Below are 27110 nucleotides of genomic sequence, written 5' to 3'. Positions count from 1 at the left end.
CTAGGGTCTGCACTACCAACTTTGCCCTATAGGGGGCAGAAGCCCTGTTATCCAGTAGGCAACACCAATGGACAGCGTGCAGAGACCCCTCACCATTGCTGTTGTTTGGCTGAACAGGGCCTCCCAGTGGCCCTCTGGCAGATGGCATCATCTTTGGTGACCTAGCTCAACACAATCTCTTGCTGGATTTCTCTGCTTAAACTACAACCTCACCTCGCCTGCTGTTACCATTGTTTATTCTGGTCTGTGTCTTTGCCATTGTGTGTGTCTTGCCCACTGTGGAGTGTGCGCCTTCAGAATTGTGGGCCATGCGCTCTGCTGGTGTTCAGCCCGCGTTGAACAGAGTGCCTTGCGCGCAGAGCTTACCCCAGTTCTTACTGAAATGAGAAGTCGTCTGTATAGTCTGCTAGAGAGCCGCAGGCCCTTCGCAGAACGCCCAGTCCTCTGCAGACTGAAAGAAAACCTGTCATCAGACGGTCTCATTCTCCTCTTGCACTCACCTCATACAGCACAAGGCAAGCACATAAATGTGTGCTCCATAATGGTTGATTTGCTAAAGGGCAAGAGTAGGGCGGGAGCGGGGGACGTGGCACTGTGGCATAGCGGGCAAAAGTCGCCGCCTGCAGTGCCAGCATCCCATATGGGCACCAGTTTGAGACCCGGCTGCTCCACTTCCCATCCAGCTCTCTACTATGGCCTGGGAAAGCAGTAGAAGATGGTCCAAGTGCTTGGGCCCCTGCACCCACGTGGGAGACCTGAAGAAGCTCCTGGCTCCTGGCTTCAGATCGGTGCAGCTCCGGCCGTTGTGGCCATTTGGGGAGTGAACCAGCAGATGGAAGACCTCTCTTTCTCTCTGTCTCTGCCTCTCTGTAACTGCCTTTCAAATAAATAAATAAATCTTAAAAAATAAAAAAGAAATACTTTATGTTCTACCTTATATGTGGGAGCTAAAATTAAAAAAAAAAAGAATAGGGCAAGGGTGGGGGATCTGGAAGCAGCATTTAAAGCAAGGATAATTCCACCTGGAATACCTGGAAGCCCCCCCCCCCCCCCCAGCCATGTCCCCTCAAACTGGGGTTGGCCGAGTGGAGAACTTTATTACAATATATGCGTTTGAGCTTTCTCTTTTGGAACCCGTGGACAAGGATTATAAAACAGACCTGGCTCAGCGCACCCAGCATGTTCACATGGCAGAGGTATGCCCATCAGAAGCCTGGTTAGTAATTTTAAAATACACATTCAGGAAAGAATTGAGAATGGCATTGTTTAAGGAAGGCTAACAACCACAAAAGCAAGTGCGTTCCAATCTTCCAGATGCACTGCATCCTTTTCCTTGTTTGCTTTTAACCTATATGAGGTGTGCAGCTGATGAGACTTGCCAACTTGAGCTTGAGCCCTGCAGAATGATGTTAGCAAACAAATGGTGGGAACTAATGAGCTCAACACTAGGTTACGGTGAGGTCACCCTTCACATTCCCCAAGTCCAGCCCGGCCCAGCTTGTGCTTAGTGCCTACTTCAAAAGGAGACCCCATGACGAGAGCGGGGAAAAAATTAAATAAAAGAAAACTAACCCCACAATAAGCCTGCCTCAGAGAGTGGGGAGCTTCAAGACAGAACTTTTCAAAGGCACACCGTGTTCTTTGATTCCCTCGCTGAAACACAGGAGATATTGTTGTCCCCTGTGGCCTGGGGGACAGGGGAGTGACACTGAGAGCCCTTCCGGTGACAGGAGACCATCAGCACAATGACCGGGCCTTGGGCCTTGCGGTGGGATTTTCTCTGACACTGTCACACCAGGCTCCCTTTCTAGCCCGGGCCCCAGCACAATCTCTCCTCCTGGCTTCAGAATTTCCCCAAGGAAAGGAATGCATGGGCGGGACCCCTCCTGGGACCCCTCCCACCAGACTTCTTCCTGCTCACCAAGCAGGAGGTGAAAGCCTTGAGTTTAAAAGGGGTCTCAGGTTGGAGGGTGCAGTGGGTGGGTGTGGGGGGGAGCTCACACTCCGTGGTGTGAATGTCAACTGCAGAGCACCTGAAACGGAAGCGCACGGGATCCCCACCTTTGAGCTTCTCCCTGAAAGAGCTGGTTGACCCCCTGCCTCCTGGGTCCCACTGCATCCCACACAGAAGCCCTTGAACATCTGGGGCCAAGAAGTAAGAACAGAGGAGCTGCATTTTGTTTGACAAGAAATTCCTATTCACAGGAAGGTACAGATCTGAGAGGGGGAGGCCTCTAAGACTAACCTGATTAAGCGCAGGGACTCTCCACCCAGCTTTTTATCAGAGAAGAACTAACCAACAACGGACTTGAGACCTTAAGAGCAGCAGTGGACAACATGCAGCTTGTCCGGATTTGAGCCACCCAGGGGTCTCTGACTGCCATCTCTGAGTTCTCAACTCATTTTCTGTCCTCCCTAAAGGATGTAAAATACAATGCCTGGGGCTTTTTTTTTTAGAAAAATTATTTATTTATTTACAAAGCAGAGTTATAGAGAAAGTGGGATGAGAGAAAGAGAGATCTCATCTGCTGGTTCACTCCCCAGATGGCCACGATGGCCAGAGCTGGGTCAGCTTCTTCCATGTGAGTGGCAGAGGCCCAAACATTTGGGCCATCTTCTGCTGCTTTTCCCAGGCCATCAGAAGGGAGCTGGATCAAAAGTGGAGCAGCCTGGATATGAACCAGCACCTGTTGGGAAGCTGCTGTCCTAGGTGGCAGCTCTACCCTCTATGTCACAATGCCAGCCTCCTAGGTCTCAGCCATTTTGAGAAGAAGTCTCTGACTTCCACTGCATCTGCTATGGCGCTGGGGTTACAACCTGTCAGGCAGTCACTGGTGTGGAAGGACAGTGGGGGACCTGAAGGGACCCTGGCTGGCGTGGCGGCCGACAGACCTAGCTCGCCCCACCTGCTCACTTACACTGCAGACTGAGGATATGAGCCCCACCTGCTCATATCCACTGCACCTCACATGGGGTGGCACGGAGAGACAGACAAAAGGAAAAGCAAGCATGACACTGTCCAAGACAGGGAACAAAGGAGGAATTCCACCTTGTCATCTCTCTCCATTTATGCTGGCTCAGTTTTACTTTGGAAGTTATTGTTTTTTTTCCAGGTTTACACAGATAACATAGCAGGCCTCACAGCTGACTTAATGTTTTAGAAATATAATTCTATACAATCCAGGATTGCTAGAGACTCAACTCTCATGTTAAAGATACACAAAATTTAGTTTTACTCTATATGACTATTAATTGCAAAGACATGAAATCTGCTAAAATACACACTATGGAAGTTGCGCTTAGCACATGGCAAAATTCAACTTGTTTTGATAGTGAGTTCAGCAGAGAGCGAGTAGTTCCTTCATGGAGGTATCCAGGTCTGGCAGAGAATGTGGAGGGAACAGTCTGCATCTGAACTAAATCCAGGAGCTAGCCTGAAGGTGGTTTTTTTTTTTTGTTTTTTTTTTTCCGGCTTTTTCTTTTTTTTTTTTTTGACAGGCAGAGTGGATAGTGAGAGAGAGGGACAGAGAGAAAGGTCTTCCTTTTTGCCGTTGGTTCACCCTCCAATGGCCACCGCGGCTGGCACATCACACTGATCCGAAGCCAGGAGCCAGGTGCTTCTCCTGGTCTCCCATGCGGGTGCAGGGCCCAAGCACTTGGGCCATCCTCCACTGCCTTCCTGGGCCACAACAGCGAGCTGGCCTGGAAGAGGGGCAACCGGGACAGAATCCGGCACCCCAACCGGGACTAGAACCCGGTGTGCCGGCGCCACAAGGCAGAGGATTAGCCTGTTGAGCCACGGCGCAGGCCCTGAAGTTTTAAAATCAAAGCCAACCCCTAATTTGGGCAGCCTGCTTATCTCATATAAGCGGACGGATTCAGAGAGGTGGAAGCAGATAGGCAAAGTGTTCCTTGGAGTTTTGTGCTTGTATAGGTACAGATGTGTGGGGTTTTACTGCATAGTGCCCATGTTTGCAGCATGAAATTATAGTGTACAGATATTTTTAAGCAGTTGCCATAACATTTGAGAAATAAAAGGCATATACGCCGGTGATGGGAAGTTTATAATATTTTTTGCAAATGCTCCCGGTGATTATAACAGTCTCTGAATTCCCAGAGGCGTCCATGCACACAGCTATTAGCGTTCCGTGCACTGTGATCGCTCTCACTCTCTGCCGAGCAAGCCTGGAGACTCCTGGTTCTTGTCAAAGCTCAGAGGATGCCTGCAGTGACCCCCTGGAGGCCTCAGCAATCCAGAGCCTTGCCCTTTGGGCTAAACGAGGATGGAACAAATTGGTAAAAATTAGTAATTAAAGGGCTGATGGAAGGGAAAAGGACTCAAGTGCCCATGCACTTCAGACAGCCCAGCAGGTAATGCTTTTTTATTACGACAGGTGAAATTGCCCAATGTGAAATGCAGAATTAAATAGCATAAGGCTATTATCAATTAAAGACTACTTATTTTTTCTCTCTCATAACAGAAATGAGTAGGCAGGAAGGACCAAGCTGTCACTGATTGTGGAAGAGGCACCTGGAGGGAGGTCTCAACCTACTGATTGATCTGACCAATGGGAATGTGCCAGTAACATAGTGTGTTTTAGAAATTGTAGCTTGGGCACTCAGGAAATGTTCTACAATACTGTTATCCACCGGGCTTAGGTGTGCAAGAGGGAAGACTTCACACAAGCAATATTTCCCCAAATTCCCCAGCCTTTCCCCCACATTCCCTTTGTTTCACTTCCTTCAGCTTGCTAACCTTGCACAGCACAAGTGGTCTTGAGCTCCTGCACCTAACTTGCAGTCTAGAAGTGAGAAAATCTGTCCTTTGTTTTGCCTCAGCTGAAAAAAATGTTTCTTAGCTAAAAGTGGGTTTTTGAGCCTAAAAACAAAAATAAAATAAAAACAAATTGTAGATTGATATAAAATGCAAAATGGCACATCCACATTTTGGACACAAGGTACCGGGCAGGCACCACTCAATCAGCACATGCTGAAGGGACACATGAATCAAGAGATACGAGGCTTCTTCCATCCGCAGGTTCCCTCCCCAAATGCCTTCGGCAGCTAGGGTGGGGCTAGGCCGAAAGCCAGGAGGTGGGAACCCAACCTGGGTTTCCTATGTGGGTGGCAGGGACTCAGATGCTTAACCCATCACCTGCTGCCTCCCAGGGTGTGCATTAGCAGGAAGCTGGAGTTGGAAGTGGAGTCAGGACCCGAACCTCGGAATTCCGGTATGGGATGTGGGGATCCCAAGCAGCGTCTTAATGGCTGCACCAAACACCTGCCACTTATTTTTATTTTCAAGATGAAGCTGTGGCTCACTGGCAAGCCCCAGCTGCCTAAACCCTTGCACTTCTTACAGTTCCCTGAAGGCATGAGCTCATCGCTCAGGTTCTTCAAGTCTCACTGAGCTTCTTCCTGGCTACCTGGAGAGGGAGTGCAGTGAGTGTCAGAAAGCAAGGAGGTGACCTTGGCCTCTGGCCTTCGTTCATCCCTATGGCATGACTTTCTCAGGTGTCTGCAGGAGTCCAGAGGTTGCTCAGAGGAACCACTTCACCTCCTGGACACAGGGTGGGAGTTCTTTGAATATTCAAAGAACTACTCTCCCAGGGGGGTGGACCACAACTGCATTAATTTGCATGTTCACAATTCAAAATCCCTGAATGTGTGGAAAATCAGATTTTATTATCCTGATTTTATTATCACCTGAAATATAATCGTTCGAGACTATCAGTTTCTATAATCTAAGATGAGACTGAATAAAATGACTTTATTACTTCAAAAAAAGTATTTTTAACACAAAGTCTTAAAGAGACAGCTATGTATACTATAGGACTTCGCAACAAATTTTGAGAAACTGAACACCAAGAGCCCTAGCTGAAACTTGACATCTTCATACACAATAAGGGAAGAAAGATACAATATGGTGTTAAGTGTGGGGGCTGGCTATGTGGCATAACAGATTAAGCTGCTACCTGCAATGCTGGCATCCCATGTGGACACTGGTGTGAGTCCTGGCTGCTCTGCTTCTGATCCAGCTCCCTGCTAATGCGCCTGGAAAAGCAGTGGAAAGATGACTCAAGTCCTCGGGCCCCTGTACCTATGTGGGAGACTCGGAGAAAGCTCCTGGCTCCTGGCTTTGGCCTGGCCCAGCCCTGGCCATTGCATCTATTTGGGGAGTGAATCAGTGGATGGAAGTTTGATCTCTCTCTCTCTCTCTCTTACACACACATACACACACATAATATATAATGTATATAATATACATGTATATTTCTCCCTCTCTCTCTGTTATTCTGCCTTTCAAATAAATAAAATAAATTTTAAATAATGGTATATGTGTGAAGGAAGTAGCAATTTGTTTACATACTAAGTTTTGAGAAAATGTAAATAAAATCTCTCTCCTGTTTCTTATCCCATTGTCATGCATCCTATGCCTTAGCTCATGATGGTGGATCCATCTGCTGATCATAAACTCCTTTAAGGTATGAATTGTACCAACTGTGACTGCACTGATCCATCACAATGCCATAGGATTTAAAATATTTTATGGAGAAAGAAATGCAGACAGACACATTTTGCCTATTTTTTCCAACTAAGCATGGCTAAATAACCTTGGAAGTCATCTACAAACGAAGCGGAAGATGCCTCTGAGTGATGGAGAGGAGAGAGTGGAGGGGCAGAGATCTTGGGACCTGAGACAGTGTCATCGGGTTAGTTCTGTTGCTGTCCATTTGGGTGCCTCCTATGCCCAAGGCTTGGAGCCAGAGAAGCTGACAGCCATCAGACACTGATGGCAAGACCACCCCTGCCAAGGCCTGCCTCTCCATGTAGGTCCAGCATAGGGTGAGCTAGCAAGACCCAAGCCTTGCAGACACCAACAGTTCTCCTGCAGCCAAATACCCCAGAGAAACCAGCCCCAGCCTGACTCACACCAGCCAAGGCCCAGCAGGCAGCTCTGATTTCCAGCCCAGCCAGGGTGCAGCCAGGCACCCCAAACCCTGCAACAAGGTGGCATCTCAGAAAGCCAAGTGGAGGGCTGGGACTTTCACTCCCACCGGGCAGTGAAGAGATCCCTTCTCTGGGGTTGCTGCAAATCACGGGTGTAGCCCAGCCTTCTACCCCATCCCCTCCCGTGTCCTGTCTTGCTGATGTCACAAAAGCCTGGTGGAGAAACACCAACCCCTGCCGTGGTGTCACTGAGGCCAGCAAGGAGCAGGAACAAGGCTCTCCCACGCCTCCCTGCCTGGGGGCTCACAGTGGGGGCGTCACAGGGAGTCTGGTCTCCCAGCAGTGAAAACAAGAGCCTCATTTTGGTGTCAGCAGCACTTGAATGTCTACTTCCTACTTGGCAGTCACAAGGAAGCCAGGTAGGGAAAGAGGAATCATCTCACAGAACAATCAACGCACAGCAAGCCACTGTACCTGTTCCTGAAATATCTTGGCCAAGGGGGCACAATCCGTGAGCTTAATGAACCTCACAACGTCCGTGACCGTCCACTCTAACGGGTTGCTTTCCAGAATGAGTCTCTCCTCCTCCTCTTCTTGTTTCGTTTCCTGCAGAGGAAACATAGGCAGGTGACAGTCACTGCACCCACACATGGCCAGCAGGCTCCCTTGTAACACTCTCTGGGCCTGAGCCGTGTCCTAGACTGGGAGCAACTAACTCCCAGGGCACCTGAACAAACCACAGAAATTTCCAGTCTCTAGGGAGTTTCTTACACTTCTCCTCGGTAATGACTTGGCCACAGGGGCAGCCGTTTCTGAGTCCTGGCCCAGGGACTCTGGGGCCTGCTTATTCAGGAAGCACCTCAGGTCAGAGGGAAGAGAACTGGTAAGGGGCACAGGCAGCGTATACACGGGAGACCCAGCTGTCCCCGCTGACCTGTGACGATAGTGCCAATGACCATTCCAGCAGGTCACAGGCAACCTGCGGGCTGGGGGCAGGCCTTGAACCACTGATTATTTCACAGCATCACAGAGGTGTCCCTGTCATGGCAGAGGGCGAAGGAAGACACAGAAGATACCCCTGGTGGTGTCAGAGCCACCAGGAAAAGCAGATGCTATTCCTGCCTCCAGCCCTGAGGCTGCTGCTGGTTCCCTCCAGTCGCGGCTCTGAGCTGTGTTGCAGGAGTGATACTCCCCGTGCTTTACCTCTGCCCCCTCTGGCTCGGCAGGCAGGCCTTTCTCCCCTTCCTCCACAGAGGAGGTGGCTGGCGCTGGGCGGCCCCTTCGGGCTCTTTCCACGGGAGGCCGGCGCGCAGGCTCTGAGCTGTTCCGCAGGGTGACGGCCCTGCGGGGTCGGGCCGAGGGCACCTCTGCAGATGAGGTGTCCGTCTGGTCGTCTCGGAGCTCGGAGCCAGTCTCCTCACTGGCGGTGTCATCGTCCATGGCGTCGGCATCCTCCTCTTCACTCTCCTGGGAAGAAGGAAAATGTGTTCAAAGGCAGTAGGCGTAAAGGGACTGGGCGGAGGCACCCAGGTGGCCGGCGACAGCAGCCACACGCAGGCCCCTGGGGATGGCTGTTTGCTTTCCAGTCTGGCTCAGGGCAACCCACTGCACCAGGACCGCTGAGGGTCCCTTTCTCAGGGGAGCACGCTAATTCTGCCTCCACCAAGTCAGGGGGGTGCTTCTTAGTCTGCGTTTCTGACCATTTTGCAGCAAACCTGAGGCAGCTCTTGCTGTGAGGCAGGGTCACCTGCCAGCCAGGGCTGGAAGGTGCTCTGGGGCAGAACTTACCTCCCCAGAACCTGCTGTGCAGTCCACGGCGGAAGATCTCCGTTTCTTCTGCACGAAAATGGATTTTCGTCGTTTTCTTCGTCTGGCTGGTTTAGGGTGGCCGCTCTCAATGGTGCTTTCCCCAATTGGGGGCTTAATGATCTTCTTTCTCTTTCCATAATAATAGGCTGTAGAAGGAAAGATGATTAAAAACTTTTTAAGGACTGGTGTTGTGGCGTAGTGGGTAAAGCTGGCCCCCGTGACGCCGGCATCCTGTACGGCACCGGTTTGTGTCCTGGCTGCTCCTCTTCCCACCCAGCTCCCTTCTAATGGCCTGGAAAAAGCAGCAGGAGATGGCCCAAGTATCTGGGGCCCTGGCCACCCACATGGGAGACCTGGATGAAGCTCCTGGCTCCTGGCTTTGTCCTGGCTCAGCCCTGGCTCTTACTGCCACCTGGCCACTTGGGGAGTAAACCAGCAGATGGAAGATATCTCTCTCTTTCTCTGCAACTCTTTCAGGTAAATAAATAAATAAATCTTAAAAAAGGAGAGGGATCGGCTTACTCCGAAAATGTGCCTCAAATACAAGTATGACCTAACCTCCTAGCTTGCTGTCCCCCAGCCTCCCTCCCCTAGAATCCTACTTCTGACAGAGTCTTTCATCATCGTTGTATCCCCAGAGACAGTAAGGCTGCCCACAGCGGGAGCCTGTCTTCTGAAGCAGATCACCTAACACCCTTGCCTGCATACCTTTAAGAAACACTATTTGAAAAAATTATAGAAAAATGGACGAATAGATGAGTTTATTTTGGCACAAAATTTTGAAAACCATGACTTTTTTTTTCCAAAAAATGCACCTTCCATGAATTTTATGAAGGCTCCTTGTAAACACGGATTTCAGAATTATTTTGCACCAAAACAGGCTTATCTTTTAATTCAATTTTCCGTGAACCTGTTGCAGTATCCTCGTATGTACACATTAACACTTCACACATCAGTCTGAAAACTGTTTACCTACTTACATTAACGACTAATGTATTTTACACATCAGGTGCACCGTCAACTAATTAAAACCACGACTAAGGAGCCCGCAGTATTCAGCCGGGATCACGATCAAGGCGGCTGGCTCACTAATTGTGAGTCCCACTGGGTAACTGCCTGCACGGATGGAGGCAGCCAAAAGAAAGCACCGGGACACGTAGGTCCTGGTTTCCAGCGCGGCGAGGTCGAGAGCATCCCCGTGCCGCTGCACCCCCAGCTTCCTTGCGCCTTGCCTCATCTTCATACGCCTGTTTTCTCATCTGCACAGTGAGACCACCAGAACCACCAGTGTGGGTTTCCCGGGGGCCTGCATTTCTCACTGGCATGTGGGTCCTTAGGACGGCCGCCACAGGAACCGTTGTAAACCCACAGAAAGTGCACCTGTTCTGGAAAGTCAAACGCTCTCATCAACCTTCGGGCTGACTGCAGGAGAGCTTGGGACAATACCTCACATCCAATGCGGGACCTCAATCTTTTGATGAGCACAAACTGGACAAAGATTATGGAATGAATGTGGCGGCGGGGAGGGGGGGGTGCGGTTCGTGGTTATCTCGAGGTACAAATGAATGAGTGCCTGTTCACACCCCGAAACCTCCAGCAGCTGTGATAGCCAGGAGCGGATGCCGGTGATCAGACCGGCTTCGGCGATCGCAATCAGAGGTTTCAGTGCGCTTGTACAGTCTCGGGTGAGCCCTAACTGTACTGCTCTCAATCCCACCAAAACACTGTCAGTGACCCTCCCGGGGAGCTTTGGTTCAAACTGCGGTAATATTCATGGTAAGTGAGCCCAAGGGATCTTAGGGTTCTGAAGCTTTATAATAATACCAAGCCTAGAAAAATCTTTAAGTGGATTTCAGTTGTGTTTAACTCTGCCCCTTCTTTCTTCCTCCCTCTGTCCTAGAAGTCCACAGAAGCCCAGTTCTAAGATCAACATTTCAGGCCAAGTGTAACCCTCAGCCAAGTCTATATTTTTAAAAAATTATTATTATGCAAGAGCAGCTATGCAGTGAATTCCTCTGGGGCCAAAGGTAAGGTGACATGGAAACAAGCTGCTCAAAAAGCAGGGGATGTGCTTCCCCCAACACACCTGTGGCTGCTGAGGCTGAAACGGGGCCCAGTGTGGGACAGGGTGGCCACACTTCCACAGGAGCGGGGGTGAAACATGGCCACAGACATTGCAAAAGGCACGTCACACACCAAATGGTGTCTCAAGGACTTTGAGACTCCTGATTCTCAAACGCGAGGTGACCAACCACAAGGGACTGCAGCTTGGAGGGTACATCCACACGGCACGGAGCTCCAACAGGCAGAACTGACTTCCAGGTCACTGCCGCTTGGTTAGAAATCAGTATGGGCGATGCAGAAGCTCGGGAGTTGTGGGTCCGAGAAAGGTCTGAGCCCAAGATACCCGAGGTGGGGGTGTCTTGGGGTAGGTGCCCCGCAGTGGAAAAAGAATATCAGGAAAACAAACAGAGGAAGAGGCTTGGGAGAGGCCACCAGCCCAAGACAGAGGTGACCAAACATGATTAGGGCAGGGGGTTGGGGGTGGAAGAGGCAAGTATAAAGGCCGAAGGTCAGAAAGGTGTTAGCAGGTATGAACTTGGCTTTGCCTCATGGTGGACAGCAAAGGCAGGGAGCAGCGTCAGAGTCCTTGGAGGACTCTGCTCACGAGAGGCACAAGGAATGCGTCTAAGCTGGGGAGATACGAGTGTGACAAGGATGTAGCCCCTGTGTGAAGAAGGGCATGGAAGAGTCAGCACCACGCCTCAGTGCAGAGGCTGGGAAAGTAACCCAGGAGGTTACCAGCCATCACCAACCATCAGTTTTATTATGTATGTCTTCCACTCACACAGCTTCCGAATCAATCAATCCACCACAATTCACAACACTTTACGCTTTTTCCTATTTTCCAAGGCCTAACAATGATAACTCCTCCTGTTTTTCAATCGCCCCCAGGGCCTTCTGAGTGTACCAGGCAACAAATCTTATAGAACTTGTCCACTGCACCAAATTGTTCAGAAAGTTGCAAGACACAAGCCAAATCCATCATGCTACAGTGTAGGCCTATGTTCATCCAGTATATATATTTTTTCATGATTTGTACTCACTGTATTTGGTTTTGGTGTGGATGGAGCAGTTCTCGGGGCAGTTTTCAGAAACCAGCACAGGGCTAAACAAGTTTGGACAGCATTCTAGCTTGGCACAAACTCGGCGGCAGAAATTGGCCACCTGGTCGGACGTCCGCACAATCTTTACCACGGCCCTGTACGTTTTGCCTCTATACCTAGAAAACAAGGATGGGGAAGCAGTGAGAAGAGCACGTTAGTACTGTGACCGAAGGTGAACAGAGTATTCCGAAAGCAGCATTGCAGTGTCTAACAGCAGAGCTTACTATGTGAAGTTCCATTTGTTTTTCTATTTCCTTAGGATTTCACAACACTAATTTTAAAAAATGATCTCACTTACCCACAAAATATGTGCTAACAGTGCTAAGCCCGAATCCACTGAATGAAGACATCCATTTAGCATATTCTCACTGTGCTCTATATAACTCATACCAATGAGGAGTAGCGTATGGCGCATACCTAATGGGTATGCTTCTCCAGATGACGTTAACAGAATATAATGGGCATTTTCCTGGGGCTGTAATATTTCATTTTTGAAAAGTCTGAGTGCATATGGGATCATAATTCTGCTTTGAAAGCCACACAAATTCAGACAATGGGAAAGATATCTTTGTCAAGACAGCATATGATGTTGAAATGGGGACAACTGCCATTCTTCATAAATGGCACCTGGTGATGGGTAAGCAAGGTCACATTTAAACGGGGAAGAACACAATGAGTTTTATAAAGAGGAAGCAAAAACAAAAACTCAGACTACAGAGCAGCCACAGGAGACAGGCAGTCTGAGTAAGAACTCTGGCATCACAGATGCTGGCAAGTGGCTTCAGGGACAACACCCTGATGGGCCTCGGGTGAACCATCAACCATTCGAGGAAGAAGCTTCTGGCACAGTGGGTTAAGCCACTGCAGCAGACGCTCACAGGAGTGCCTGGTTTGAGACTCTGCTGTTGTGTGCTTCCAACCAAGCTTGTTGATAAAGCACACCCTGGAAAGCAGCAGATGATGGCCCACGTGCTTGGGTCCCTGCCGCCCACCTAGTAGACCCAGGGGAGTTCCTGGCATCTAACTTTTGGCCCAGCTCTGACTATTGTGGCCGTCTGGGGAGTGAACCAGCAGATGGAAGATCTTTCTCCTCTCTCTCGTCTTTCCCTCTTTCTCTGTCATTCTGCCTTTCAAGTATATAAACAAATGTTTTGTTTTGTTTTGTTTTTAAAGAAAAAGGTCTCTGCATTTCTCAATCATTAAAGGAGCAATGTGACATGGCGACACCATGTTCCGCACCCTGCCCATCTGAGTAACCTCTCCACTTGTCCAGGTTGGGACACTGATGGGTGGCTCTGTGCATGAAAACTTGCTTCCACAGCAGCCATCTGCTCTCCTGTCCCTCCCACGGTGGCGTTAGTTTCTTCTCTACAAAGCACTAAACCCAATCCTTTCTGAATGCACACCTCTTCAGCAATTCCTCAGGGACTCAAATCTTAACCTCGTGACAGTGGGTGAGGTCTCAACACCCAGAGAACAGACACTGGGAACACCAATTGTCATGGAGGCCATCACTTCTTACTCCATGGTCTTTGAGAAGTCCTAGTTTTCACTTGTGTATTAGGAATAATAAAATACATATTTCTAGTTAAAACCGATCATCAGGGGCCTGGCACTGTGGTGTAGCAGGTTAAGCCCCCACCTGCAGCACCAGCATCCTATATGGGCACCAGTTTGAGACCCGGCTGCTCCACTTCCTATCCAACTCCCTGCTATGGCCTGGGAAAGCATTAGAAGATGGTCCAAGTGTGTGGGCCCCTGCACCCACATGGGAAACCTGGAAGAAGTTCCTGGCTCCTGGCATTAGATCAGCCCAGCTCTGGCCACTGCAGCCATTTAGAGAATGAACCAGTGGACGGAAGACCTCTTTCTCTGTCTCTCCCTCTCTGTCTGTAACTCTGCCTTTCAAATAAACAAATAAATCTTAACTAAAAAAACCCCAACCAATCATCAAAGCAGTATATCTGACCAAGGGGCCTCACACAGGAGACCTTCACTCTTCCTATGCCCTACACTGTGTCCCCTCAGATTCATACACTGGAGCCCTCAGTTCACAGTGACTGCAATTAGAGACGGAATGAAGGGTCTAGGGCATCCTAAGGGTGGGCTCTGGCCCAGGAGCACTGGTGGCCTTGGAAGAAGAGGAAGAGACACCGGGATGTGAGCCCAGGGACAGAGGCATGCCAGGACACAGGGAGAAGGCAGTCACCCACAGGCCAGGGACTCAGGAGACACCACCCCGGCCCTTGCTCGTGGGCCTGCAGCCTCCACAACTGTGAAAACACACATGTGGGTGTCTGTTGCTAAAACCTCCCACCTGCGGTACTGTCAGGGCAGCCTGAGCCCACGGCCACAACGGTCAGAGCTCAGGGGATCCAAGGCTGCCCTTCCTGCCTGTCATGGCTGCCGCTGCTGCACCTGCAGCTCTCTTGGTTACAAGTTCTACTAACTGTCTGAGGTCGTCCTTCTGAGCTTTTTCTCTCCTCTTAGGGGGAGGCCAGTGTAGTAGGATACTAAGGGTATCAAAGTTTTCTCCAAATCTGTTTTCCTTATGCCAGGAAAAATGAGACCTGGAAATTCAATGTTTTTTTTTGTTTTGTTTTGTTTTTTTACTTATCCACAATAACTGATTTTATGGTAAGAGAATCCCAAAAACACAATGAATATTGCTTACAGAAATGGTTACTTTACTGCCATGAAACTTAAATATTAATTAATCATGAAGTCACAGCAACAGAAGAGAGGGCAATATTGCTTTCATGAAGCAAAACTATTCAGTGAAAAATGAAAATTAAATCTCCCTGGTTCTCTCTACCCACTGATGTGACAAAGAATTTAAAGTGAGAGTGCTTCTAGAATTTAGCTATTGTCATATGGCGCTCAGCACTTTTGAGGAAAAAAAGAATGTTCTATCCAAGAAAAAGCACAATGAAATCACCAATATAAAACTTGGAACTAGATCTGCAAAAAGCAGATTGGATGGTTTGAAAATAGGTCCTGGTGCCTTTACTCAAATACTCACAGGAACTGGATCTGAATAATGGATGGTTGAAACATGAGCACTTGGAAATTGGTTTCAACCACCTTTCAGTGCATGGTTCAAGGATATCACAGGTGCAAAGCGATGGTCAACTTTTTAACTGGCAATTGATCATAGGTCTTTGTTCGGTTCACATCTCACGAAACTCAGAGGCTGCTCACAGGTGAACACACCAAAACCGCAGTACTGGCACAGGCATTCGCCCTAGCCATTAGGACACCATGTAGGCCCCCCACATCCTGTGTCACACAATGCCTGTGTTTATACCTGGTTCTGGCTCCTCACCCCACCTTCCGGCCAACACTGCCTGGGAGGCAGCGGTGAAGGCTCAAGTTAATTGGGTCCCCACCACCCACAAGAGAGACTCAGACTTGAGCTCCTGGCTCCAGCCTATGGCCTGGCCTGGTCCCAGAAGTTGCTGGCATGTGGGAAGTAAACTAGTGGGTCGGAGTTTATTCTCTCGCTCTTTCTCTCTCTGCCTCTCAACTACGTTAAAGCAAACCCAAAGTCCAGCTGTACCTATGAAGCTCTCCTCTCAATGTATGCTCTTGATTTGCAAGTTGAAACCGGCAATAACTTATTTTGCATAAAAACAATAGGTAGCGGTAACCTTGGCAGGTAACACTGGTGTTAGGTTTTTTTTTTTTTTTTTTGACAGGCAGAGTTAGACAGTGAAAGAGAGAGACAGAGAGAGAGAGAGTAATAGACAGTAAGAGAGAGACAGAGAGAAAAGTCTTCACCCCCCCAATGGCCGCTATGGCTGGCGCGCTGCACCGATCCGAAGCCAGGAGCCAGGTGCTTCCTCCTGGTCTCCCATGCAGGTGAGGGACCCAAGCACTTGAGCCATCCTCCGCTGCCCTCCCGGGCCACAGCAGAGAGCTGGCCTGGAAGAGGAGCAACTGGGACTAGTACCTGGCATCCCAACCAGGACTAGAACCCGGGATGCCGGCGCTGCAGGCGGAGGATTAGCCAAGTGAGCCACGGCACTGGCCTGGTGTTAGTTTTTGAAGAGGAATGAATTTGCAAGGTAAGTTGCCATTGCCTAACAGAATGGTGAAGATGCTCTCACGGGTGTCCAACAATCCACCGTGAAATCCAACAGGAACATCAGACAAACAGTGTGTGCAAATTTGGGTATAAAACAGGGAGCCCATCACTTTTGTCACTGGCAAATAAAATACCAAGTTCAAAAGCTAATCTGGTTTACAAATCATAGGGCATTAGAAATCCATAGAAAAAAAAATTGGTATGGAGTCTATTTCAATTTTTTGAAAAAATATCTAAGGACTGGAAAAATATATTTTCCTCTAATATGTCACTTTTAAAGTATCAACAGCAAACACATTAGACTGTAACTTGAAAAATCACTCTTTATATCCACTGGTCTTTCAGATCTCAGCCCCTCGTACTCCTTTTTCTTCAATTTCTCTGATGTGGCAACCTTGACTTTTTGTGTCGTAAGAACTAAAAAGCAATCCTTTGTAGGTAAGAGCATGCTTTAAACCCTACAGTCTTGTACAACTGTGGGTTTTTCTAAGACCCCTATTGACCCTACGTGTAGCAACTTCCCTCTCCGTGTCCCGGGGGACGGCCTCCAGGATTCACCTCTGGATGGTTCCCACTCACTGCTTCTGTTTTGTTTCCTGACAAAAACTGCAACACGGTGAACACAGTCCATCCCTCAGGTTACCGGCAATGTAAAATAAAAACACTTTCCGGGTACACCTTCCCTTGCAGTTTTATCCTTTACATCTTTGATGATCCCAGGGGGTTCTGCTTAAAAGAGCTCAATACCAAGATTCTTAAAGTCCCTGAACAAATGAAACAACAAGACATGAAAAAGCAGGAGAAACATGAAAACCTGGGCAGACATCAAACTGCAGATCAGGAGCTCAAAGAGAAGATATTTATGTCCGCCCAGCTCCAAATGACCAGGCAGCCCGCGTGTGCCCTGACACATCAGAGGGAGGTTTGGAGAAGCGGAGGTTTCCTGTGGCAAAGGGGAACAAGGATGACCTTCTTACTTTAATTTGAATCCCTAGTTTGGGATGGTTCCACGGAAGCAGGTGCTGTAGTGAAATCTTTCACGGTTAGGACAAGTCCATCCCAAAGTATGAAAACGGGAATTACAGCACCGTTTGAAATAATGAACTACACTCCTTTCCCTTGATGGCCATTTCTGCAAAATTCCACGTAGCAGCCATGGCAGCGGTGGGGTGGAACTGAGCCAGGATGGCACACAGGCTGGGTGGGAGGAGAGCCCCTTGGGGAAGAGGTTCCCTGTTCCAGCTGCTGGGAGGGAGGCAGGCAGGCAGGCAGGCAGACAGACAGACAGCCTTCAGCTGCCAACCCTGCGGTATCTGCCTCAGCCTCAAAAAGCTGCTTTGCCCCCATCTCTCCACGACAGCCCCCATCCTGCAAGTGACTATAAAGGCCTGGCTACTTGGGCCCAACCTGGGTCAACCATGAAGGCCTTTCCAACTCCAGAGCTGCCAATCAGACCTCTGCATCTGCCAAATCCTGCTGTCTTTGGCTGCCTTCCAGGACTGTTGGGACCAAGGGCCCTCCCTAATGAAACCTATCTGAGGCCGGCGCCATGGCTCAACAGGCTAATCCTCCACCTAGCGGCGCCGGCACCCTGGGTTCTAGTCCCGGTCGGGGCACTGGATTATGTCCCGGTTGCCCCTCTTCCAGGCCAGCTCTCTGCTATGGCCTGGGAGTGCAGTGGAGAATGGCCCAAGCGCTTGGGCCCTGCACCCCATGGAAGACCAGGAGAAGCACCTGGCTCCTGGCTTTAGATCAGCGTGGTGGGCCGGCCACAGTGCGCCAGCTGCGGCAGCCATTGGAGGGTGAACCAACAGCAAAGGAAGACCTTTCTCTCTGTCTCGCTCTCTCACTGTCCACTCTGCCTGTCAAAAATAAAAAAAAAAAAAAAGAAAAGAAAAGAAACCTATCTAAGAGGAACCAACCCTGAGATAGGCCAAGCAAGCAAGGCAGCATGGTGGTGACGCGGGGATGTGGGGACCACCCATCTGCACAGAGTGGGGAGTCAAGGGAATCAGAATACTGGGGTGATAGTGGGGCCTCATCAAATAAATACACTGAAGATGGAGAGCCTAAGCCAGGCTTCTACTGCCAAAGGCAGGAGCTGCAAACATAGGGCAGGAACAGGCTGGGCTGAAGCCTGGCACTGGGATCAGAGCCTAGACTTGACCATGAGTGTGCATAGAAAGGTTGCAGGCAAAGCTTACATGCAGGTGGGCCCTTAGCTGGCATCCGAAAACCTGGATGTTGAACTTGTAAGTAAAAGCGTGTTACTGTGTCCAAATGGCACAGACAACGTGATCTAAGCTGGATATGCTTAGCCACTCCGAATTGGAAGAGTTGTCGGGAACTCTTGATCCAATAGGTTAGAAACACCACAAATGTCACATGGTTTTACACACGCCTGCATAGGCACACACATGGGTCGATGTACATACAGGGAGATGCCCGTACGTAGACAGTCTCACTCTGTCCACTGAAAGAGTCTGCAACAGTGACCTTACCAGCAGTGAGCTCATCTAATGCCAGGTCTTAGTTTCCACTAAAAAAAAAAAAAAAGATAAACTCAGCACAAAACCAGAGGGAAAAATCAGAGCCACTTGGTGAAGTGGCTGAATTCCAGGACTGTGGTTGGGACAGGAGAAAACAGACCAGAACCTCTTACTGGGGCAAAAGGTAAAAAGGCCTATCAGAGAATGACAGAGGTGATGTCGAAGGGACGCAGCAGCCAGCTTGAAGTGGCTCCCACGACCAAACCCAGGACAATCTATGCATCAAAATCAGAGACGACAGAATGCATGATGGCCCACGAATAACACAGGAATCCAACAATTTGTACCAATATAAGTAAGGGAATGAATGAGCTGAAAGGTTGGTGATATAGGGATCTTTACAAGCATCAAGTGCCTCCACCAAACGAGCTCTCCCGTGGAGAACATGGCAGACGTCACCTAATTAGGAAACTAAAGTCGGCATCAGTGAGGAGATAAACTGAAACCGTGTGCCGCCAGGTAGGTGGCAGTAAAGAGAAAATGCTTCTTTGGTGATACTCCCGCTGAAGACGGACACTCTAAATCCAACCATAAGGAAACCTCAGAGAAACCCAGAACGAAGTAGCACTCTTAAAATAAACGGACCATGGTTTTCAAGCGTGCCAAGGTCACAAGCACCCAGGAAAGCCTGGGCAACTTCCTCTGGAGCAAAGAGATAATGAGACATGGCGATGCCTCGCAACACATGGTTCTGGCCAGGATGCGTTTACCAGAAATGCCGATATTGGGGGAACTATCGGGTGAGTGGAATCTGAGGATTTCAGGGTGGCCAGTATTAACTTTCTGATTGTGATTAGTAGGGATATACCCTTATTTGTCGAAAACACACAAGAACTTGGGGGTGATGGAGCATCATGCCTAGAACTTACTCTCAAATCAACCACGAGAAAGAACAGTACCTTTATTCCAGACCTGCAATGTTTTTGAGACTGCTGCAAAACAAACACTTAAAAAACATGCTATAAACCCATGTAATTAAAGAATGACTCAAAGTATATTAGGCTTACCATATAATATACTTTCCATCAACTGTGTATTTTTGAGCAGTACTTGTTTAGTACACACATACGCTTTCAGCTATTATCAAAATGTGAAGCATAAACTTTTTGGAATGTCTAACTCCATTCTGAACCAATAAACTGGATTATTTGGGAGCTGGTTGGCAAATTGGGGCAAACAACTCTTTTTTTCAAAGACATACTATACTGAACAGATGAAGATACTGGTCTATAAAAAAAAAGGAAAAGGAAGCTAAGAATTGACCAAATTTCTGGAATTTAACGGTACAACTGCATTTATGGAAAATCGCAATTCTGGTTGTGTCAAAGGGCTCACATACATCCTACATGATCTTCCAAGACAGCACGGACAGTGGTTTGAGGTCTACACGGCCAACATGGAGACATGGGGGAGCAAATGGCCCGTTCAGCATCACCCAGAACAACCGAGAGATGACCCAAAGCCACCATCAGCGTCTCCTCGCTCTTTATTTCACCCACAGAGGAACTAAGAATCTGTTTTGTAGTTTTACCAGCCACACAAGCCTGACAGTGTACTAACGACATGTGTTTGTAGGCAACATCCGTGAAGAGAATAACCAAAAAGCACGGGATAAAGCCGTTCACTTTACACTGACAGTGGCAGTGCCGAGGGGAGAACACTCCTATCATCTATCACATGGCCAGCAAGGCTACTGCAAACACCAAGAGCAAGTTTTTGAAGCACATATGGCCAAGTCCTGCGGAAACTATGTAAGAGAAAAATATTAAAAGACAGCCGAGCTAGCGCACAACGGGAAACTCCCTGAGCTGAGAAATCCTCTCAGAAAGGAGGAAGGAAAATAGAAGCAGCAAGGAAAAGATCACTGGGTGGGAACTGATGGACAGGTGTAAGGAAGATGTCCAGAAAGAGCTTTCATTTCAGGCAGTCCTCGGAGAGTAACAAAGTCATCTTCTACCAGATGAGAGCACAAGGAGATGCTGAACGGGTGCACTTTGAAATGGTAAAGGCAGTCACAGACCCACAGAGGGCAACAGGGGCGGGGGAGTGGGGGTAGAGGTGGGGGGGAGGTGCTCTTCCTGGCTGTCAACATGGGGACCCATCCAGAACCCCATAATTGGAATCAAGATGATTTTCAGACATCTGAAACTCCACAAATGCACAAAGAAGCCTTCGTGGAGCTCTCGTTATCTCTATGAAAGCAGAGACTTCTGAGCAAAGAGGCCCGGCATAAATTCCCTCTTGGGGCAGCTTCTACTCCCAGGAGAAAGACAACAGGCAGCCTACCATAAATCCCCTCTCTGGGGAAGTCTCCTGGCCATGAAGAAGACGGAAACACCACTCACGCCTACACAAACAAACATTATCACAAACCTTCTTATCTCCCATTCGTTCTCCTGGAAACCAATGTATCTTTCCCAAAGAAATCTCAGTTCTTCTCACAGAATCCTTTTCTCCTCCCTCCCTTTTCTCTACTGATTAGGTATATAAACCCCGAATTCTTACCATCCCTTTGAGTTACCCATCACTGAGCACTCACAGGCATATGCACCTCGGATGCAGAAATACCCCTGGCATTTTAGATTGCTCGTCTGTTGATTTCATAAGCAAGGCCCCAGTCACAGAACATAAGCATGTAGAGAAAAAGTTTTTCCTCCTTACTAACATTAAGGAAGTGTGCATGAGTTGCCAATTCATTCAGAAAGTAGGGATTTATTTCCACATGTGAGTGCTTCCATCAGGGGTGAAGAAAGATGGAAACATGGAGCTATAATTAGAGGTAAGAAAAATCAAAAATAGATTTTGAGTCCAAAAGAAATACATGGAGAAAAACCCAACACTGGTTTAACAAACTGCTCATAACGAATGGCATAGTTCAATGAGATAGCTTCCATTTGGCCTAAGTTGTGTCATTTGTCTTCAAAATGATACCGAGACCTTTACACAAAATCTTGTCAGAGAGCGACAGGAGTGTGACAGTGGAAGACAATGTCCAGTTCTTCAAGCCGAATTCCCACCTGCAAATACTGAACACCCTGCAGGGATAGGGAAGCTTTGTAGATGATAAGAAAACAAGTCTTCTCATTAGCAACCCCAGGCATGATCTTGCTTTTCATCAAAACAAATTTCCAGGGCCAGCGTTGTGGTGCAGCGGATTGAGTCCTCCTTGCAGTGCCAGCATCCCATCTCAGTGCTGATATGAGTCCTGGCTGCTCCATTTCCCACCCAGCTCCCTGCTAAGGTGCCTGGGAAGGCAACAGAAGTTGGCCCAAGTACTTGACCCTTGCCACTTATGTGGAAGACCCAGATGGAATTCCAGGCTCCTGGCTTTGGCTTGACCTAGCCCTGACCATTGCAGCCATTTGTGGAGTGCCCCAGCTGATGGAAGATCTCTCTCTCACTCTCTGTAATTCTGCCTTTCAAAAAAATAAATAATTAAAAAAAAAAAATAAGCTCTTGCTTCTAGGTCTGATATAATGATTCACTGATTTTTTTAAAAAAAATTTTAAACATTTTGCTTGGTTTTTATTCATTTGAAAGGCAGAGATTAAAGGGAGACAGAGAGAGAGAGAGGTCACCCATCCATTGGTTCAATTCCCAAATGCACACAGCAGTTGTGGCTGGACAAGGTCAAAGCCAGGAACCCAGAATTCAATCTGGGGTTCCCACAGGGGTGGGAGGGACCCAATCACTTAAGTCATCGCCTGCTGCTTCCGGGTGGGGGTGATGGTGCTGCATTAGCAGGAAGGTGAAATAGCAGAGGTGGGACTTGAACCCAGGCTCCCTGATATGGAATGTGATTGTCCCAAGTGGTGTCAAAAGCCTGCCCCAGCTCGCTCACTGGTTTTTAAAGTCTTATGGCACTTGATGTTTCAGATGTTTTTTCTCTCTTTTCCTGCGTCCTCCTGCATTTCAAATAACAGGGACTCTGTCAACAAATGATTTGTGTGTGCTGCTTTTAGGAAAGACCACTTCTCATTCAGAGCATCCTTAGCTCGTCTGTATTTGTGCCAGAAACACATGCCGTAAACTGATGAATTTAATTAAATTCACACAGGAGAGAGGCAGCCTTCTCTTCAATCAGATGGGCTCATCTGCTGGCTTACTGTAAAGTTCCATGCATGTGTTTTCAGGAGAGCAAACTGCGCCCATTTGAGCAAGGTAAACAAAAATTAACAAATGAACAAACAAAATCCTTTTCAGTGAAAAGTCTCTGAGTTTGGCAATCCCTTCTCACATAAATCACTTTATAGTCAAACATTAGATCTTACTGTTCATAAAACACAGGCTTGAGTAAAAAGCTAAAAAAAAAAAATCAAATGCATAAAAGCACTTACATAATTAGCCACTGCTTATGAAAATGAAAAGCCGAAGTATTTCCAAAGAGATGAGCACAACTCTACTTAAAGATAGACTTGATTTTATCTCCTTGCTTCTGCCTAAGTTACTATGAAGTCTAATTCACATGGAATTGTGCCAGAATAGTTCCACCTTAAATATTCTGAATAACTGTTAACAAAAGACTGGAAAATCTATTAAGCCTCCACCTTATTTTACAAGGATTATTACAAAGCAAGACATTCAAAGAAGAGTTAATATAATATTTTTTTTCCTCCAGAAAATTCTATAGCATATGGAGAAACATATTTAAATGTCTCTAGATACACAGTTAGAGGTTTCTTTTTTTGAAATCCCTTGAAGGTAATGACCTGAATTCCTCCTCCTGAAGTCCAAAATAAGGTCAGTTAATTTAGTATCTATATTTAAATTCATCAGAGAGAAAGCAGCTTTTTCTTTCAGAACAGCTGAAATATATTACATTAGGATCCACTTTTTTATCCTCTGGCACTATAGCTAGAACGTTTTTGCTTTTCAATGCATGTTCAAGATTGATAATATGATGGATGTTGAGCCTTGCCATGTTCAAAGACTGCAATAAAAGGAGTAGGCATCTGACACAGTGGTGAGGATGACACTCGGGATACCTGAATCCCATATGAGAGTGCCTCCTTCAAGGTTTGGCTCTTCTGCTTCTGATACAGCGCCCCACTCATGCACACCTGGGAGGCAGTGCAGGTGATGGTTCAAGTGCTTGGGTCCATGACATCCACGTGGGAGATGGACTGGGATTGAGTTCTGGGCTTGTGCCTTCGGTCTGACTTAACCCTGGTTGTTGTAGGCATTTTGGGGAATGAACCAGCAGGTGGAGGAGCAATCTCCACTGGTCTGTCACTGACTCTGGTCTCTCTGCCCTCCAAAAAAGTGACAATAATTATAACAAATTGTAACAAAGTGCCAGTAACTATAATAAAAAACTTTTCAAAACATTGCAAGGATTTCTAGTTTATTATAAAAAGGCACAGTTGTTGGCAAAATAAGAAGAAATTTTATATTTACAAGTCAAGTCTTTTTCATAGGTACTTCATCCTGTCAAGTAAATTAGTCTCTGGAGCTGGAAAACAACCAATCAGAAATCCCAGACGTAAGTGACAGCAATCACACTGCCCTACGGACAGCCTCGTGCCCCCTCTTCCTGGCAACACTCTGGGGTTTATCCAGCTCCCATAACCAGCCAAGACAACCGAATCTTCCACGCAGCCCTCCCCTCTGCCCCGTTAATTTATTCATGTCAGAAAGCACTTTCGCCTTTCAGTTAAGTGGGAAGAAGCCGGCGTCTTCTCCTCTCCTGTGCACCAAAGGAAAGAGCAAAGTTGTCATGATCTACAGAGTTGTCGTTTTGCATCAGACAGAGAGGTGACGGTGCAGGATGCTCTGTGGGAAGGCTTCTGCTGACTGCAAACCTGTCATCGTTAGCAGCCGCCTTGAGACACCTCTGTGATCTAGCGTCGCTAAAAACCCAGACAGACATTTTCTTATTATAAGTTGCTGTGTAAGGTTTTGCTATGGAATTTACTGCCATCTTTGACAAAGCAGGTAATACGTTGCCTGTACAATTCAGCAAGGCTAGATTTCACCATGTCTGTTTTGATTGTATCGGGCTAGATTTAATAAAAGCTCTGATCGACATAGTAACATGAAAATGAGTGCAAACACTTGTAAAATGAACTCTCCCCGTCACTGTGGTATCAGGAACAAGTTTCTGGCTGATTTAGGAACAGGCAGGATCTTAATGGAAGTACATCTTGTACTGTGGCTATTTCCATATCCATCAGGCATATTTGGGCTGTATTAATTTATACAGAAATATTGTAAAACTAGAACATCTCCATATAAACACACACTCAAATCTTCTGTTATCACTACTAACAGGACATTATGAGAAAATGTTCCAGGGTTGGCTCTGTGGCACAGCAGGCTAAGCTGCCATCTGCAGTGCCAGTATCCCATTATGGGCACCGGTTGAAGACCCAGCTGCTCCACTTTCAATCCAGCTCCCTGATAACGCGCCTGGGAAAGCAGCAGAAGATGGCCCAAATGCTTGGGCCCCTCCACTCCATGTGGGAGACCCAGATGAAACTTCTGGTTCTGGCCTGGCCCAGCTCTGGTCATTGTAGCCATTAGGGGAGTGACCCAACAGATGGAAGGTATCTCTCCTCTCTCTCTGTCTCTCTCTTTCTCTCTCTCCCTGTCTTGCTGTAACTCTGCCTTTCAGAGTGCCACTGCACTATCTATCGGGAAAGAAGGGCAACATCCCTCCCCTTATTTCAAACCCTCCCCCTCATTTACATATGTTCTTTAACTTGTCAGAGTATCATTACACCTTAAGTGACTTTTCCAGAATCTTAAATTACAGAGCTGTTCAAAAGAGACACAATGGGGTCAGCCCCAACAAATCAATCCTTAAAAAATAAGACACAGTAAAGTTTGCGAGGCAGTATGAGTTAACTATAGAGAAAAATACTACTGGTCACACACATTATTTAATATTCCTCAATTTTCACAATGAATAGGAAAGGTACCTCCTTTAAAGAAGACGCTAGGTGTACTCCAAAAGTTTAAAAAAAAAAAAAAAAGCTTTTAAACAAGGCATCATTTCTCACATGTTACATTCCAATGTTATTTTCAGACACTGTTATGAAAGAATTTAACCAGTACAATCTCTACTTGAAAATCACAAATGACATCAAAAGCCTTCTCCAAACATCAATTATTCAACACAAAATTATCTTCAGAAATGTGTCTTTTTCTATGTACTTCCTAAACAACCAAGTTCAAGTGCACTGATACAGTTCCTGCTCTCCATTACAAGGTCAAGAAAGGCAAGGTAAGGCAAAATGTTAGCCTATTTCCAAGACTCATGGCCACTTTGCTCAACTCAAACCATAGACACACTTGCTCCTTTTATATTTTAAAACAGTCAACTCCCAGAATAGAAAACCTTTGCATGTGACACAACTCTTTATAATACCAAATACTAAGAGCTGTTAATTCATATGGCTTAGTAATGATAAGGATACCCCTTCTTTAAAACAAATAATCTATTGGCTTTGGAAGACAGTAAGTTTATTCTGAATGTTTAACATGAAAAAAAACATTAAGAAAATCTCTCCTTGAATGCAAAAATCTGAGGCTTAATGCAACCCTCAGAGGTACTTCAAAAAGTCAGTGGACAATGGAATTAGAAGTTTATTTTGGTACAAAAATTTCTGAAATCCATGTATATGAGACATCTTCATAAGGTTCATGAAAAATGACTATTATAAAACCACCTATGTATAGATTTCCAAATTTTTTGTATCCTTACACATTAAAAATTTCTTTCTAAACGACTCCATCTTTGCACTGCTAAGTTAGTGTGCTTTCTCTTTTTTTTTTTTTAAAGTTTATGTATATTGTTTTATTTATTTGAAAGGCAGAATGATAAAAAGAGAGAGAGAGAGAGAGATCTCCCATCTACTGCTTCACTCCCCAAATGACCACTACAGGCAGGGCTGGGCCAGGCCGCATGCAAGAGCCAGGAACTCATCTGGATCTCCCACATGGGTGGCAAAGACCCAAGTACTTAAGCATCCTCTGCCGCCTCTCTGGATGTGCACTAGCAGGAAGCTGGATCAGCAGCTGAGGCAGGATTGGACCTCAGCCAAGAGGTGGCTTAATCCACTGCACCCTAACGCCAGCCCATGGACCATTAGACATTTATCTTTAATTGCCCCTTTCCACAAACTTTCTAAAGCTCACTTGTAGTACACAGAACTGCAGAAGAACTGTCTTCCAGTCTGCTTCCATTCCTCTGGGGCCATTTCAAAAAGAGGCATGCCAAAGTTTCAAAACAGCAGGGGAAGAATTACAAGAGCCCTAATTTCCAGACTCTAACACACTTACTTTGCCTTGAGGGTCTCCTCCTGAAAATTCCATTGTGGATCTTCCACCAGTTGTAATTCTCTTAATACCCTTCCGGGCTTATAGGCTGCATTGATGATCATGCTAAGAACCTGTTGAGAAAAAATAACCGCAATGAACTGCACTTCCTTCATTCCTGCTGAAACAAGAGTGCTTTGTAAACCACACGGCTGACACTTGAGAAGTGTGCGCTACACATCCTAATTAAGTGAAGGGCTGTGATTAAGCTTAACAGAACACTTTCCA

At 47.2% G+C, this 27110-nt stretch overlaps 1 protein-coding gene across 5 annotated transcripts in view; it reads right to left on the bottom strand.

Moving 5' to 3' along the window:
- The window catches only part of SFMBT2 (Scm like with four mbt domains 2), a 259960-nt gene that overhangs the window by 10727 nt on the left and 222123 nt on the right, over nucleotides 1-27110 (bottom strand). For all 5 annotated transcript variants that reach the window (XM_062210951.1, XM_062210948.1, XM_062210952.1 and 2 more), the window contains exons 16-20: nucleotides 26847-26956; nucleotides 11868-12043; nucleotides 8740-8906; nucleotides 8155-8418; nucleotides 7426-7557 (exon numbers count right to left, since the gene is read on the bottom strand). In XM_062210951.1, the coding sequence (XP_062066935.1) occupies nucleotides 7426-7557; nucleotides 8155-8418; nucleotides 8740-8906; nucleotides 11868-12043; nucleotides 26847-26956 (849 nt within the window). The remainder of the gene's footprint in view (nucleotides 1-7425; nucleotides 7558-8154; nucleotides 8419-8739; nucleotides 8907-11867; nucleotides 12044-26846; nucleotides 26957-27110) is intronic.

This window comes from Lepus europaeus, chromosome 14 (genome assembly GCF_033115175.1).
Source record: "Lepus europaeus isolate LE1 chromosome 14, mLepTim1.pri, whole genome shotgun sequence".
NCBI lineage: Eukaryota > Metazoa > Chordata > Mammalia > Lagomorpha > Leporidae > Lepus > Lepus europaeus.
Note: the sequence above shows the minus strand (reverse complement) of the source record. Positions and strands in the feature narration are given on the sequence as shown.